The sequence below is a fragment of the Microcaecilia unicolor genome, chromosome 2 (assembly GCF_901765095.1).
Source record: "Microcaecilia unicolor chromosome 2, aMicUni1.1, whole genome shotgun sequence".
NCBI classification, from domain to species: Eukaryota; Metazoa; Chordata; class Amphibia; order Gymnophiona; family Siphonopidae; genus Microcaecilia; species Microcaecilia unicolor.
The window spans coordinates 109,537,620-109,551,155 of NC_044032.1; the positions used below are offsets into that span (position 1 = coordinate 109,537,620).

The window sequence follows — 13,536 nt, forward strand, 5'->3', positions numbered from 1 at the left end:
GGGACAAAGCAGTATAATTGTTTTGGTTTATAATGGGATAGAAAACCCAGATCTTTAAGTCCTGTCTGGAGGGTGTCAAAATATTTCATAATTTTTTTTACTCTGAAGGTCTTACGTTCCTGTATTGTCTTAAAATTTCCTTTTAGTATTCTCACCATAAAATCTCTCCCACATTTTCCTATGTCATTGGTACCCACATGTACCAAGACAGCCAACTTCTCCCCAGCACTATTTAAAATCCTATCTAGGTGATGCGTGAGGTCTGCCACCTTCTCACCAGGCAGGCAAGTCACCAGGCCATCCTCACGTCCACCAGCCACCCAGCTATCTATATGTCTAATGATCGAATCACCAACTACAACAGCTGTCCTAACCTTTCCCTCCCGGGCAGCACTTGGAGACATATCCTCGGTGTGAGAGGATAGTACATCCCCTGGTGGGCAGGTCCTGGCTACAGGAGCACTTCCTACTTCACCAGGGTGATGCTCTCCTTCTAGGAGACATCCCTCCTCCAAGGTAGCATAGGGGCTACCAGACTGGAGGTGGGACTTCTCTACAACATCCCTGAAGGCCTCCTCTATGTACCTCTCTGTCTCCCTCAGCGCCACCAAGTCTGCTACTCTAGCCTCAAGAGAATGGATCCATTTTCTGAGAGCTACGAGCTCTTTGCACCAGGCACACACATATGACACCTCACCAACTGGGAGATAATCATATAAGTGACACTCAATGCAAAAGACTGGATAGCACCCCTCTCGCTGCTGGACTGCTGACTCCATCTTAGTGTTTTTGAGTTTTTCAATAATTTAAAACTTGCTAGAGTATTAAGGATATTAGCCTAATATAAAAGTGTCTTTTAGTTTATATAGTATATTGTATGATTTAGTTAGTGTTTCCTTCTTAGATGGTAATGAAATGTATTTAAAACTCTGTAAGAGCACTCCTTGCTTGTTACCCTAATTACAATAACTGACTATAAAATAAATGAAGAGTTGTCCTAGGGGTGGGTGTGAAGACTAAACTAGATGCTGCTGTGCCTTTTAGATTCTATCTGTTAATGCTGTGGTACAAAGTTTTTAAAACTAAGTGGAAAAGACTATGGAGATTAGTTGATAAAATTTGCTTTTTATATTTTTATTTTGACTAACACTAACCTACAATTCCTCTTTTAAACCCCAATCTTTAAGTTCCCATAGCACAAAGCAAAATAGCGTTCACTTACCAGAGAAATGTTCTCTTCTCTCGGAACTTCTCAGAAAGAAAGTTCAGTGGGACTTTTCCTCTTTATATAGTTTTGAATCTAAGGGGCCTCTTTTAAACAGGCTCTTTGAAGCTGACTCAGCAACCTATGCAAGTATTCTACTTCCCCACACCTTAATTAACACTTAATTGAGGTCGCTGGATGAGCTACCTCTCCAGCAGCCAAGGAACAGAAAATAACTGCCTTTTAGAACAAGAGTTTTTGGCTGTTTAGTTTCTACCTCTAGAAAAGGTTTCAGTTTAAAACTATGGGGAAAATGCCTATTTCTAGAGTAAATTTCATTTTGAAACTATGGGAAAAGGGTTTATACACTATGGCAACTAGTTAATGATGTTAGGGAGGGTGTAATCTGGGATGTTGAGTCCATGATGTTCAAGATGATCGTGATTTCGTTGGTGATTTCTGTCAATTTAGATTTGTAAGGAATGTATATTGTGACATCGTCTACGTAGATAAAGGAGTTAAGGCCTTGGTTGGATAAGGACTTGGCTAGAAGGGTCATCATTAGGTTGAAGAGGATCGGTGATAACGTTGACCCTTGTGGTACTCCACAGTTTACTTTCCATGGTGATGATATGTTTGAGTTTGATTTTACTTGGTATGTTCTTGTGGTTAGGAAACCCTTGATCCAACTAAGTATGTTTCCACCAATCCCGAATTTATCTAGTAGTCTTATTAATATATTGTGGTTTACCATGTCGAATTGGAGAAGGAGGATGCTTTTGCTATTTCCTGCTTAAATTTGGTTAGGAGAGTGAGTAGTACTGTTTCTATGCTGGAGGGGCGAAAACCTGACTGTGATTCGTGTAGTATTGAGAATTTGTTTATGTAATCTGTAAGTTGTTTGGCTACCATGCTTTCCATCAGTTTGACTGACAACAGGATGGATGCTACTGGACCGTAGTTAGTGATTTCATTTGTTTTTTTCTTGGTGTCGTTTGATATATATATATGTATGTTGCCATTTTCCTTAGGGAAGAGACCTTGCTGTAGCATGTAATTTAGGTGGGATGTGAGGTCTACTATGAAGCGGTCAGGGGCAGATTTCATTAGGTAGTTGGGGCAGGTATCTAGTTTGCAGTGAGTGTTAGAGAACTTGCTGATCGCCCGTGCAACTGTATCGACGGTGAGGAGGGCAAAATTTAACCAGGTTCGGTCAGCCGGGTATTCTCCAGTGGTTGAGTCCAACTCATTAAGGAAGTTTTCGATGTCAGTGTTGTCCTCAGGTAGCATATTGCGTAGGTTTACAATTTTTTCATTGAAATACTTAGCAAATTTGTCTGCAGATGGGATGTCTGTATTCGATGTGGTGACAAGGTTGGTGTCTAGGAGTTTGTTCACGAGTTGATATAGTTTCTTCATGTCTTTGTAATCTGTCCCTATTTTGGTTTTATAGTATGATCTTTTGGTCTGTCGTATAGCGTATTTGTACTTTCTTAGTAATTGTTTCCATGTGTTGAGTGTGTGTTCATCTTTTGGGTTTTTTTTTCCATGCTCGTTCGAGTTTTCTGGATTGTGTTTTTAGCCTTTTCAGTTCATCATTGAACCATGGTATCGAGTTATGCGTACGTGAAGATCTTGTTCTTAAGGGTGCTGTTTCATCTAGTATGTATTTCCATCTTTTATCCCATTCCATGACGTAGTGTATGGAGTCTTTGTGCTGTCCATTCATTGTTATATATCTGTTGCCAGAATGTTTTCGGGTCTGCTTGACCTCTTGTTCTGTAGGTTGTGTGTGCTTGTATTTGGTGTAATCCCTTCTTCCGCCAGTGTAGGGATAGGTTTAGTTTGTAGTGATCAGTCCAGGGTGTTTCCGTCCCTCTCCCGTCCCTGCAGGCTCCGTCTCCATCCCTGCAGGTTCCCCGTCCCCTTGGGCTCTGTTATCTGCAGAAGCTTTGAACACTTATGATTTTATATTTAAATCTTTTTATTAAAGTATAAAAAGGAACAGTATGCTGTGCAACTGTTGTGTTTAAATTACAAATAGAAAAAATATTGTCGTCTGCATCAGTCAAGCATAAATAACAGTCCAGTTGATTAACAACCTTCAAAGTAGAAAGTGACATGGGGACCCTCACGGGCTCTGTCCCCATCCCTGCAGGAATGTATTGTACCTGTTTTCTTATCACTGTTCAGTGCTCTGTATACCCATTAGTGCTATAAAAATTATTAGTAGTAATAATATGTTTGATTAAATTTAAAGATGTCAGTTTTGCATCTTGTGTGCACACTAATTTTTACAAATTTTTAGCAGAACAAAGCATGAGAAGTTTTTCATGTTTCCTAACAAAAAGGAGAAACATTCTTCAGCATAACTATTTGAAAGTTGTCTTTGTTCCTTTCCTAATTTGGGCAATACAAAAAAGTGGCAATCCAATATACAGTTTACATTTGAGATCAGAATCTTATTCAAAATTAGAGGAAGTGTTTTATTATATTTACAGGAAAAAATCCAAGTTGTAAGTTAAATGTATTATTTATATATAAATGTAATGCAACTAAAATTTCCAATGGAATAGGAGATTTTTGTGCTTGTTAAAAAAAAAAAAAAAATCGCTAGCTGACCATAAGAATAGAAGTAGGCTGTTTTTCTCAAATATATTTCTGATGTTATCTTAATTTTTGTGATAGGTTCACTTACAAAATTAACAACATTGAAAATTGATGAGAACCAGCTTATGTGTTTGCCAGATTCCATAGGAGGGTAGGTATTTAATTTCTAAGTATATGACCTAGCATGTCCATTATTGTTTGATGGTAAATGACTCCTCTCCATCCATTAGTGTGGTATGAAGAAGTACTATAGCTGGTAATTAGTTTTCTTGGTAAAACTTACCCTTTTAACATTGATAACTACCTAACAGCTACTGTTTTGCGTATTCCAGCATGAATATCTTGTTTAGCTTTCAGGAGAGGAAGCATCGATGCATAAAGTAACTCCTTAAAATTAGACATCTTTGAAAATGGGAATTGGTCATGGGCAACAGCCTGAAATCTGTGGCTTTTGAAAGTAATGGCGCTGCCACTGAGGTCCAGCCATCTACCTGCATATTGTCATAAGAATCCATAGCTGCTTATGCCTTACCACATAGGTAGCATGAAAAAAAGACCACATTTGCATTAGTTGGTTAAATTTTAAAAAAACAAAACTCTGGAGATATTAATAGTAGCAAGGGTATGCTACTGTACATTCAAATAATACCTCAAACTTGAGACAGTCTTGTCTCAGTGGCTCAGAGCAATCTAGTTCCTATTCCCTAGCATAGGCGCCGACTCCTTGGGTGCTGTGGATGCTTGAGCACCCCCAATATTTCACCCACCGGAAGTTCCCTTCGTCAGCCCAGAATTTTAAAAGTCCCTCCCTCCCTCCCTCCCTCCCTTCGAGTTCCAGGCCCCCTCCCTCCGAATTTTAAAAATCATCTTACCTCATCGGGGTTACGGTGGCAGCAGCAGTGAAAAGTGTGCAGGCTCGGTGCTTCAGCCTTCCCTTCTCTTAGCTGTGGTCCCGCCCTCATTTCCTGTTTCTGCAAGGGTGGGACCAGAGCGGAGAAAAGGGAAGGCTGAAGCGCCAAGTCTGCACACTTTTCATTGCTGCTGCCGCCGTAACCCCGACGAGGTAAGATGACTTTTAAAATTCAGAGGGAGGAGGTCTGGAAGGGAGGGAGGGAAGTGGGCCATTGAACTCGGAGGGAGGGGGGCCCTGGAGCTTGGAGGGAGGGAGGATGGGCAGGCGGGCCTGGAACTCAGAGGGACGGGGCCTAGAACTCGAAGGGAGGGAGGGGGGCCTGGAACTGGGAGGGTGGGAGGGAGGGCCTGAAACTTGGAAGGAGGGAGCTGGGGGGGCCTGGAACTGGGAGGGAGGGCCTGGAACTCGGAGGGAGGAGGAAGGGGAGGGATGGGGGAGGAGGAGGGGGGAGAGGGAAAGGGGGAATGCACCACCTGTAAAAAAAAAAAAAACTAAAAATATTTCAGTACCCCCAATCATTTTGAAAAGTTGGTTCCTATGTTCCCTAGCTTGATTTATGTTCTTGGACACAGACTAGAGATACAGCATGGAGGCTTTTCGCCATTGTACAACAGTGACACCTAATGGCTGAACTGAGTATGCATATACCATGTTCCAGTAGGAGCTTCTGACCTGGCTGAGTAGCTTTGGAGGATGGGAGCTGCATTTATTTTAAAAAAAAAATGGAAAGAGGAGAAACCTGAGTAGTTAAATCTAAAGGCTCATGGTGAAATGCCCAGTAGAGACTGCTTTTCAGTAGAAGAGGAGAAAACAAGACTGGACAAGAAAGACTTCAGTGAATAAACAGTTCCCAAATTTATTTTTCCAGTGAATCTCTGTGTGTGAGGAAATTTGGCTTTCTTCCTCAACTCCCATTTCCCCAATCTTTCCTCTCTTCCCCTTATTCCAGCTCTTTTACTTGTGATTCAGGCAGCTTAAATTAGCAAATCAAAAATCAAAACAGAGTCGAAAATAACTCCCAGAATCCATGGAGAGGATATAAGAGTCATATCTTGCCTATCTACTGTAGGGGTAATAGTTGGGGTCAATTGACGATCAGTGGTCCACTTTACCTCATATTTTTCAGGAATGGGTTTATGGCGGTTTAAGTGAAGCCAGTGGGCAGTTTGTGAGAGACAGTGATTCAGCGGTTATAGATTGGTGGCATTAGGGTCTACACATAGTAACATAGTAGATGACGGCAGAAAAAGACCTGCATGGTCCATCCAGTCCGCCCAACAACATAAACTCGTATGTGCTACTTTTTGTGTATACCCTACCTTGATTTGTACCTGTCCTCTTCAGGGCACTGACCGTATAAGTCTGCCCAGCACTATCCCCGCCTCCCAACCACCAGCCCAGCCTCCCACCACCAGCTCTGGCACAGACCGTATAAGTCTGCCCAGCATTATCCCCCCCTCCCAACCACCAGCCCCGGCACATACCGTATAAGTCTGCCAAGCACTATCCCCGCCTCCCACCACTGGCTCTGCCACCCAATCTCAGCTAAGCTCCTGAGGATCTATTCCTTCTGAACAAGATTGCTTTATGTTTATCCCACGCATGTTTGAATTCCGTTACAGTTTTCATTTTCACCACTTCCCACGGGAGGGCATTACAAGCATCCACCACTCTCTCAGTGAAGAAATACTTCCTGACATTTTTCTGGAGTCTGCCCCCCTTCAATCTCATTTCATGTCCTCTAGTTCCACTGCATTCCCCTCTCCGGAAAAGGTTCATTTGCGGATTAATACCTTTCAAATATTTGAACGTCTGTATCATATCACCCCTGTTTCTCCTTTCCTCCAGGGTATACATGTTCAGGTCAGCAAGTCTCTCCTCATACGTCTTGTAACGCAAATCCCATACCATTCTCATAGCTTTTCTTTGCACCACTTACATTTTTTTAACATCCTTCGCAAGATACGGCCTCCAAAACTGAACACAATACTCCAGGTGGGACATCACCAACATCTTATACAGGGGTATTAAAACCTCTTCTCTTCTGCTGGTCACACCTCTCCCTATACAGCCTAGCACTCTTCTAGCTACGGTCACCGCTTTGTCACACTGTTTCGTCGCCTTCAGGTCCTCAGATACTATCACCCCAAGATCCCTCTCCCCGTCCGTACCTATCAGACTCTCCCCGCCTAACACATACGTCTCCCATGGATTTCTACTCCCTAAATGCATCACTTTGCATTTCTTCGCATTGAATTTTAATTGCCAAATGTTACACATAGATTAATTGAATTTTGAAAGCACATGAAAAGGGGATAGCACCCAGTGATTGAATAAATGTGAGCAATAGGCTCAAATACAGGTTAAATAAAACTGGTGCCAAAAACAGAACCCCAAGGAACACCAGTAGCAAGCTGCTAACAGGTAGAGAAATGTGGATTAGCATGGACTTGAAATGTTCAATCAGACAGAAAGGAAGCAGACCAAGTATAAGTATGCATAACGTAGAGGGTGACCAAAATCAGGGTTCTCTATTTCAACTGAAACTGAATCAGCAGCTGAAATCTGACATTCGGTTTTGGGCAAAACTGAAAACAATGCCTCACTCTCGGCAGAGGGCGGGCGCTTCCAGGCTGCCATCCACCCCCAGAAGAGGGTATGGCCTCCCAGGCCACAAGGCCCAACCCCTAACCACAAACCTTCCACCCCTCCCCTAAAAGACCCCCCCCCCCCAAGTCTACCTTTAAAAGCCCTAGTAGTCTAGTGGTTTCTTCAGAGCAAGAGTGATCCCCAGTTTCTCCTGCCCTGACCAGTTTCTCAGTCAAAATGGCTGCTGAGAATGTTGCGATTGGAAACAGCATGGGGTTTTCTCTACCTCCAGAGTTTAAATGTCTCATCATTGTAGTAATTCACCTACACAAGCAGACACATTATACCTTGGTGACCGATCAATAAACATAAACATTTATAGCTATAAATCTAGTCAGTAATAAAAGTAGAGTAGTGTGTATCAAATTTAATTTGCATATTTTGACAGGTAGCCATATCCACTTCCGGTTGCATCAGCCAATCAGAATTGAGGATCAGCTTTAGCCCTCTCCACTGTCTACACAAGCACAGACCACTCTCCACTCAAGCCCTATCCCTTTTGATGTCTACAGCAGAAGCACTTTGCCTAAGCTACCCCCCTTTTCAAAATGGCAGCACCCATAGGACAGCCCCATGGTAGGGCTTGGGCGCAGAGTGGAAAGCACTTAATCTAAAATGGTGGTGAGATTTCTTCTAAAAAGATATGAAAAGCAAGCATGCAATCCTGCTGAACTAATTTAAATACTAACTGGGACAATTTAAGAATATGTTTTGAAGAAGGTGTTTTAAGACTGATTGAAAGGAGTACTGAGCTATTTTGAAAGTAGTGTTGCACATTGGCTGCTTTCTTACTTTGAGTGTAAATATTTTTCTGAGGTCTTCTGTCACCAATTAAAAATAAAAACAAAAGGTACTTGAAATTTAGAAATTAAAATACATTGTAAAAATCAGAAAATAAAGGAGCTTATGAGAACGTATTAAAAAAATGTATGCTGTTCAAAGGGAAATTTTATGGATTATCTTTATACCTCCTGTATTTCAGCCTGCTTAGTATGCTAGCGGTAGAATGGCAGAGCAGCGGGAATGAAGGAAAAAGCCCCTGCTGCGCTCATGACACAAAATGTGATTAGTTCAGAACTTGGGTTGCCCACCCAGTCATCATGCAAGCAAATGATTGCTAGTGGACTATGAGTGCAGCTTTTAATGTATACAGTTGGATTTAAGTAGTCCATGTGAATTTGTTTATATATAAATGATTTGTTTATATGTAAATGTGTGTTTGTGTAGCTATTTTGAAATTTTTTTTGTTTTATTTTTGGAATGGTTGTAGTTGACAGTGATCTTTTGAAATGTGTTCTTCATATTTTCTTTGCACACAGGCTTATATCAATGGAAGAACTTGATTGCAGTTTCAACGAGATTGAAGCTTTGCCTTCATCAATTGGACAGTTGACAAACATTCGGACTTTTGCTGCAGATCATAATTTCTTAACACAGCTACCACCCGAGGTATAATGCTTGTATCTGACAAGTTTTATTTATATGTTTGTAATGTATTGTTATTGCTATAACTTCCCTAGAGCTTTGTTGATAGAACATGTAATCAAATTATAAAACTAAAAAAAAAAATTCCATCTTACTTAGGGTTTATTCCACTTTATGTAAGAGCCTCGCCAGAACTAAAATGACTTCTTGCAAATTTGGGAAATTCCTCTCAAATCCTTAATATCCCACTTTAAATTTTATCCTTAAAAAATGTTGGTGTTCTGTTTGGAAGCTTGTTATCAGAATATATGTATGCTCACTGCTTATTCCAATTTATGTTGGTACCCATCATTTTATGTAATGAGAGTTCATAAGAGAGATTGTTATGGATTTCTTTTATTTTGGTTTTTAAGTGGGTCAGTGTGTTAGAGATAATGAAAAATTCTGTGCTGCAGAACATAATTTATAGTTTTATTAATCTTTGTTCTATATGAGATTTTATGATTTTCTTCACAATTTATCTTTCTGCTTTCAAATTTCCTTTTACTTCTATGTGTTCTCATACTGTACCATTATTCAGTTATGATCTCTTCACTGTTCAAAGCCCTTTCTTGCTGCATCCCTATTCTGTTTTGTCTTCTCTGCATTATCCCCTTTCCTTGCTTCTCAAAGTTTACTGTCCACAGGTGCCAGCAAGAATTGTTTGCATGCTAAAATATGCATGTAGTAAGTTAGAGAGATTGGAATAAGAGTTACATGTCCCAAGCATCCTTATGGAGACTCAAATTCTAAGTAGTATAGTAGGTAGCTCCCTTTACTGAAATCAGCTCCAACGATATACAGTTACTGAGCAGCTCCAGAGGTTAGTTTTCTGGATTATTGTCAATTTCAAAGGATGTTCTATTTAAATTAGGGCTCTAAAAATCCCAGGTGACCGTGGCAGCTAGAAATTTGCTTCTAGCACCTGGGATTTTTTTGGCCCTTTAACAAAGAAAAAAAAAGGAGGGGAGGTGGGGGTTGTTTTCCACTGCTGTAGCTAGAGCAGAAGCTGCTTCTTCCCTGCACTGTGCATCTCGGGGGAGGGGGGTCCGAGCCGCACGGTGCGGGAACTCTCAGAAGACTTGAGAAACTAAGACCAATGCACCACACAGTAAAGGAAGTTCCTGCTTTGTTGGCCACAGACAGCAGGGTGAGTGGTTCTGAGGGCTATCTGGGGAAAGGAAGAAGACTGACTAGTCACTGTAGATAAGTGTGGAGGGGAGGCTGACTGCCTTTTGGAGGTAGGAGCTGGGGTGTCATTGACTGGCTTGCAGGCGTGGGACAATAGGAACTAGAGGGGTAACTGGCTTGCTAGAGTACAACCTGAAGGGGTAGCTGGCTGACTTGAAAGGGTAAGGGCTGGGGAGTGGTCACTTACTGGGTTTTGCAAGGGTGGAGATAGGAGCTGCAGGGTTAGTTTGCAGAAGTAAAAGCTGTTGGGGAGGGCAGAGGGCTGACTGCCTTGTTTAGATGGTGAGGGCTAACTAGGTGGGGAGAGGAAAGTGTGGCCGACTTACTGGCTGGTGAGGGCTGACCAAGGGTGGTGGCCAATTTCAGGGAGGATGGGAGATGGTGTGATTAGAGAGAGAGACTAGTGATGAGGAAAGAAGTTAAAGAGACTGGATGATGACAAAGTGGGGCAAGAAGAGTGGATGACAGGTTGGGCAAGGGAAAAAGAGAGAGAACAAAACTAGGAGATAACAGGGTTATGGGGAGAAGAGACTAGGGCCCAGATGCATCAACCATACGTAAAAAAAAAATCTAAAACGTAAAAGTGCTTACCGAGTTTGAAAAAACAAAGAATGCACCAAAAAAACAAGTCGCACATGTTCGGTGCAGTATTGTAAAGTACAATGCATTACAGATTCATTAAACTGTTGTAATCCCCATCGGTAATCAGCCCCTAAAGCATGCGCAGAGCAGCCAAGCGTTATGCTGGCTGCTCTGCGCATGCCACAAACGTCAAAACAACCACTGCCAAAAAACAAAACCACAAACACGTGGCTCCCCGCTTCCCCCAGCTTAAAATATAAAATCAAACCAAAAATAAAAAAAGGATTGGGAGGGGGCAAAGGCGCTCGTCAGGAGCGTCCTGTATGGATGGACTTACGTCAGAAGGGGCGGGCCCAGGTCAGGGAAGGAGAGATGTCCTCCTGAAGACTCGCAGCGATCAGATGATCTTGCCCGTGCAGCGCCTTCACACAGAGGTGAGAGGCGCTGCGCGGGCCCGGTAAGGCGGAGGGGGGGGGGTCCGGTGGAGGGGGGGAGCAGCGGCAACGACCTCAGGGGGGCGGGGCACGGCGCAGAGGATGGTGGGACGCGGAGCTGTGGGAGAAGGAGAAAGAGAGAGACAGGAAGGGAGGGGGGCCGGGGCTGTTAACTTTTGATTTTTGTTTTGATTTTTTATTTATTACAGGGGGAAGCGGGGATCAGCGGCGACCTCGGGGGGGGGGGGGGGGCAAGGCCGTCCATACAGGATGCTCCTGACGAGCGCCTTTGCCCCCTCCCGTTCCTTTTTTTATTTTTGGTTTGATTTTATATTTTAAGCAGGGGGAAGCGGGGAGCCACGTGTGTGTGTGGGTTATTTATATTTTCAAATGTGCCAGCTTGGATTTTTATGCTGCAGGGAGAAGCGGGGAGCAGTGTCTGTATGACAGCTCAGGCCTTAACTACAGGTCTGACTTCACGTTAAATATATCGCGGTAACTGATTCGGTGCAATCATCGGTATGGTTAGTGCATTCCAAATTGTCCACATTACAATTGGAAGTGACTCGTTTGCATTCCGTTTTCGTTAGCTGCTAGCATTGTCGGAAAATGGCCTTTAATGCATGCTACGGTTGAAAATTTCTTCGTTAAAGGGTCGTTAAAGTTTAGTGCATCTGGGCCTAGGTGGGGAGGAAGGCTGCTGGCTGTGTACTTTTGCCAGTAGCCTATAGAGATGCATTAAAAGGGCCTGTTTTACTGAACTTCTTTCCCCTTGGACAAAGAATGGGAAAACAGCCTTAGTAAATTAGGTTCTAAAGGAGTTGCAGCAGATTTCAGAAGATTTCCCCTTCCCCCCTCAGTTGTTCAATTTCAGTGGAAACTACTGGGGGTGGGAGTGTAATCTCAGCCACATCCTCCTAAATATTGGTGCTTGTTCATCAGTCCTAAGAGAATCTGTCAAGGCCTGATTTTAAATCAACAATTTCTTCTATGCCAAACAGGATTTATTTAGTTTAACAGTATTAACAGATAACCAAGATACAGTTTTCCCCCAATTCAAGAATTAAGATGCAAATACATTTGTCCCTAGATCATAGAATAATGCTCAGGCAGAACACAGTTGCCAGTTTGATAAAAGCAGGAATTAGATTAGTTAATTCTGGTTCAGTCCAAGACCCTAAGGTGCAGGTCATATAGTTGAGATCAAAATAACTCTTGTCCGGCCAGGTGGCCCTTGAGGAGCTGAATAGCCTGCCAGGTTGCACTTCCTTGTTCCTAGCAATCCTTTCCAGATAAATTTTCTCAGTGCTGTGGTTGGTGGTCTATGCTTGAAGTTCAATGCTAGGTCTTTTCAATAAAACTGGATTTATCAACAGCACCTAGTATCTCAGGAGGCAGGGCTCCTGCTGCTCATGTGCCTTTCTGTAAAATTGCAGATATACCTTTCAGCTTCAGACTGCAGTGCTTTGTATCACAGTGTAGTCTAATGGTATAAAGTATGTTCACTTGGTACTGGGAAGATATGAATGTGGGACTACTGCATTCTGGCTAGTAAAGTGTTAAGAGTCATAAGAAAGATTATGGCAGAGAGCATCTTTAAAACATTTTGAGTTAAAAGTAACTTCAAGCTTCACTGCCTAATGTATCATGATTCTGTAGAAGATGGGCAAAAATGATGGAGGAGATCTATTTAAAATCAGATATCTATAAGCTATAAAACCACATGCAGTGTACACAGTTATTTATAATATTTATTACAAGCAGAAATGAAGGCGTGTTTCTTCTCTCTTTTAATTGTTTACCTGGTCTTCTCTTGCCTGTAAGTGTATGTTTTGATTATTGTTATGAATTTCATGTTCGTGAAATATTTCCTAGGGCATCTGATCAAACATTTTCCCTCCTCAGTCTCTGACACACAGATATTTCCCTTGATCAGAGAGGGGAGGATAAATATTTAGAAGTTAGTAACGTTAACTCACATAAATTTGTTCTCAAGTATTATTTTATTAGAGTCATGTGTCCTGCTTTTCATTCCACAGTAGGCTCAAATAAAGAGAAGTATTTTCCTAGTTAGTGTGAAAAGACCCATTAATCATTTTCCTCTTCTTTACATGTTTAATGTGGTCATAAATTACTTATCCATTCACACAAATGTGTGTGGGGGGGGGGGGGGGGGGGGGAGAGAGTAATGTTAGTACTTGTGTGTGTGTTCATATATATATTTTTTCATATATATGTATATATATATATTGTTTTTTCAGTTCTCCGAGGACAAGCAGGCTGCTTGTTCTCACTGATGGGTGACGTCCACGGCAGCCCCTCTAATCGGAACACTTTCTAGCAAAGTCCTTTGCTAGTCCTCGCGCGCCGATGCGCATGCGCGGCCGTCTTCCCGCCCGAACCGGCTCGTGCCGGCCAGTCTTCTTTTGTCCGCGCTCGGTACGGTCGTGTTTTGCCGTTCGCGCCCCAAAAAGTTGACCTCGCGTTCA

General features: G+C 42.3%; 1 protein-coding gene across 3 annotated transcripts in view; it reads left to right on the forward strand.

Annotated features, from left to right (window-relative positions):
• Window positions 1-13,536, forward strand: part of ERBIN (erbb2 interacting protein) — a 405,835-nt gene that overhangs the window by 238,787 nt on the left and 153,512 nt on the right. For all 3 annotated transcript variants that reach the window (XM_030193205.1, XM_030193207.1, XM_030193206.1), the window contains exons 12-13: window positions 3,893-3,965; window positions 8,696-8,825. In XM_030193205.1, the coding sequence (XP_030049065.1) occupies window positions 3,893-3,965; window positions 8,696-8,825 (203 nt within the window). The remainder of the gene's footprint in view (window positions 1-3,892; window positions 3,966-8,695; window positions 8,826-13,536) is intronic.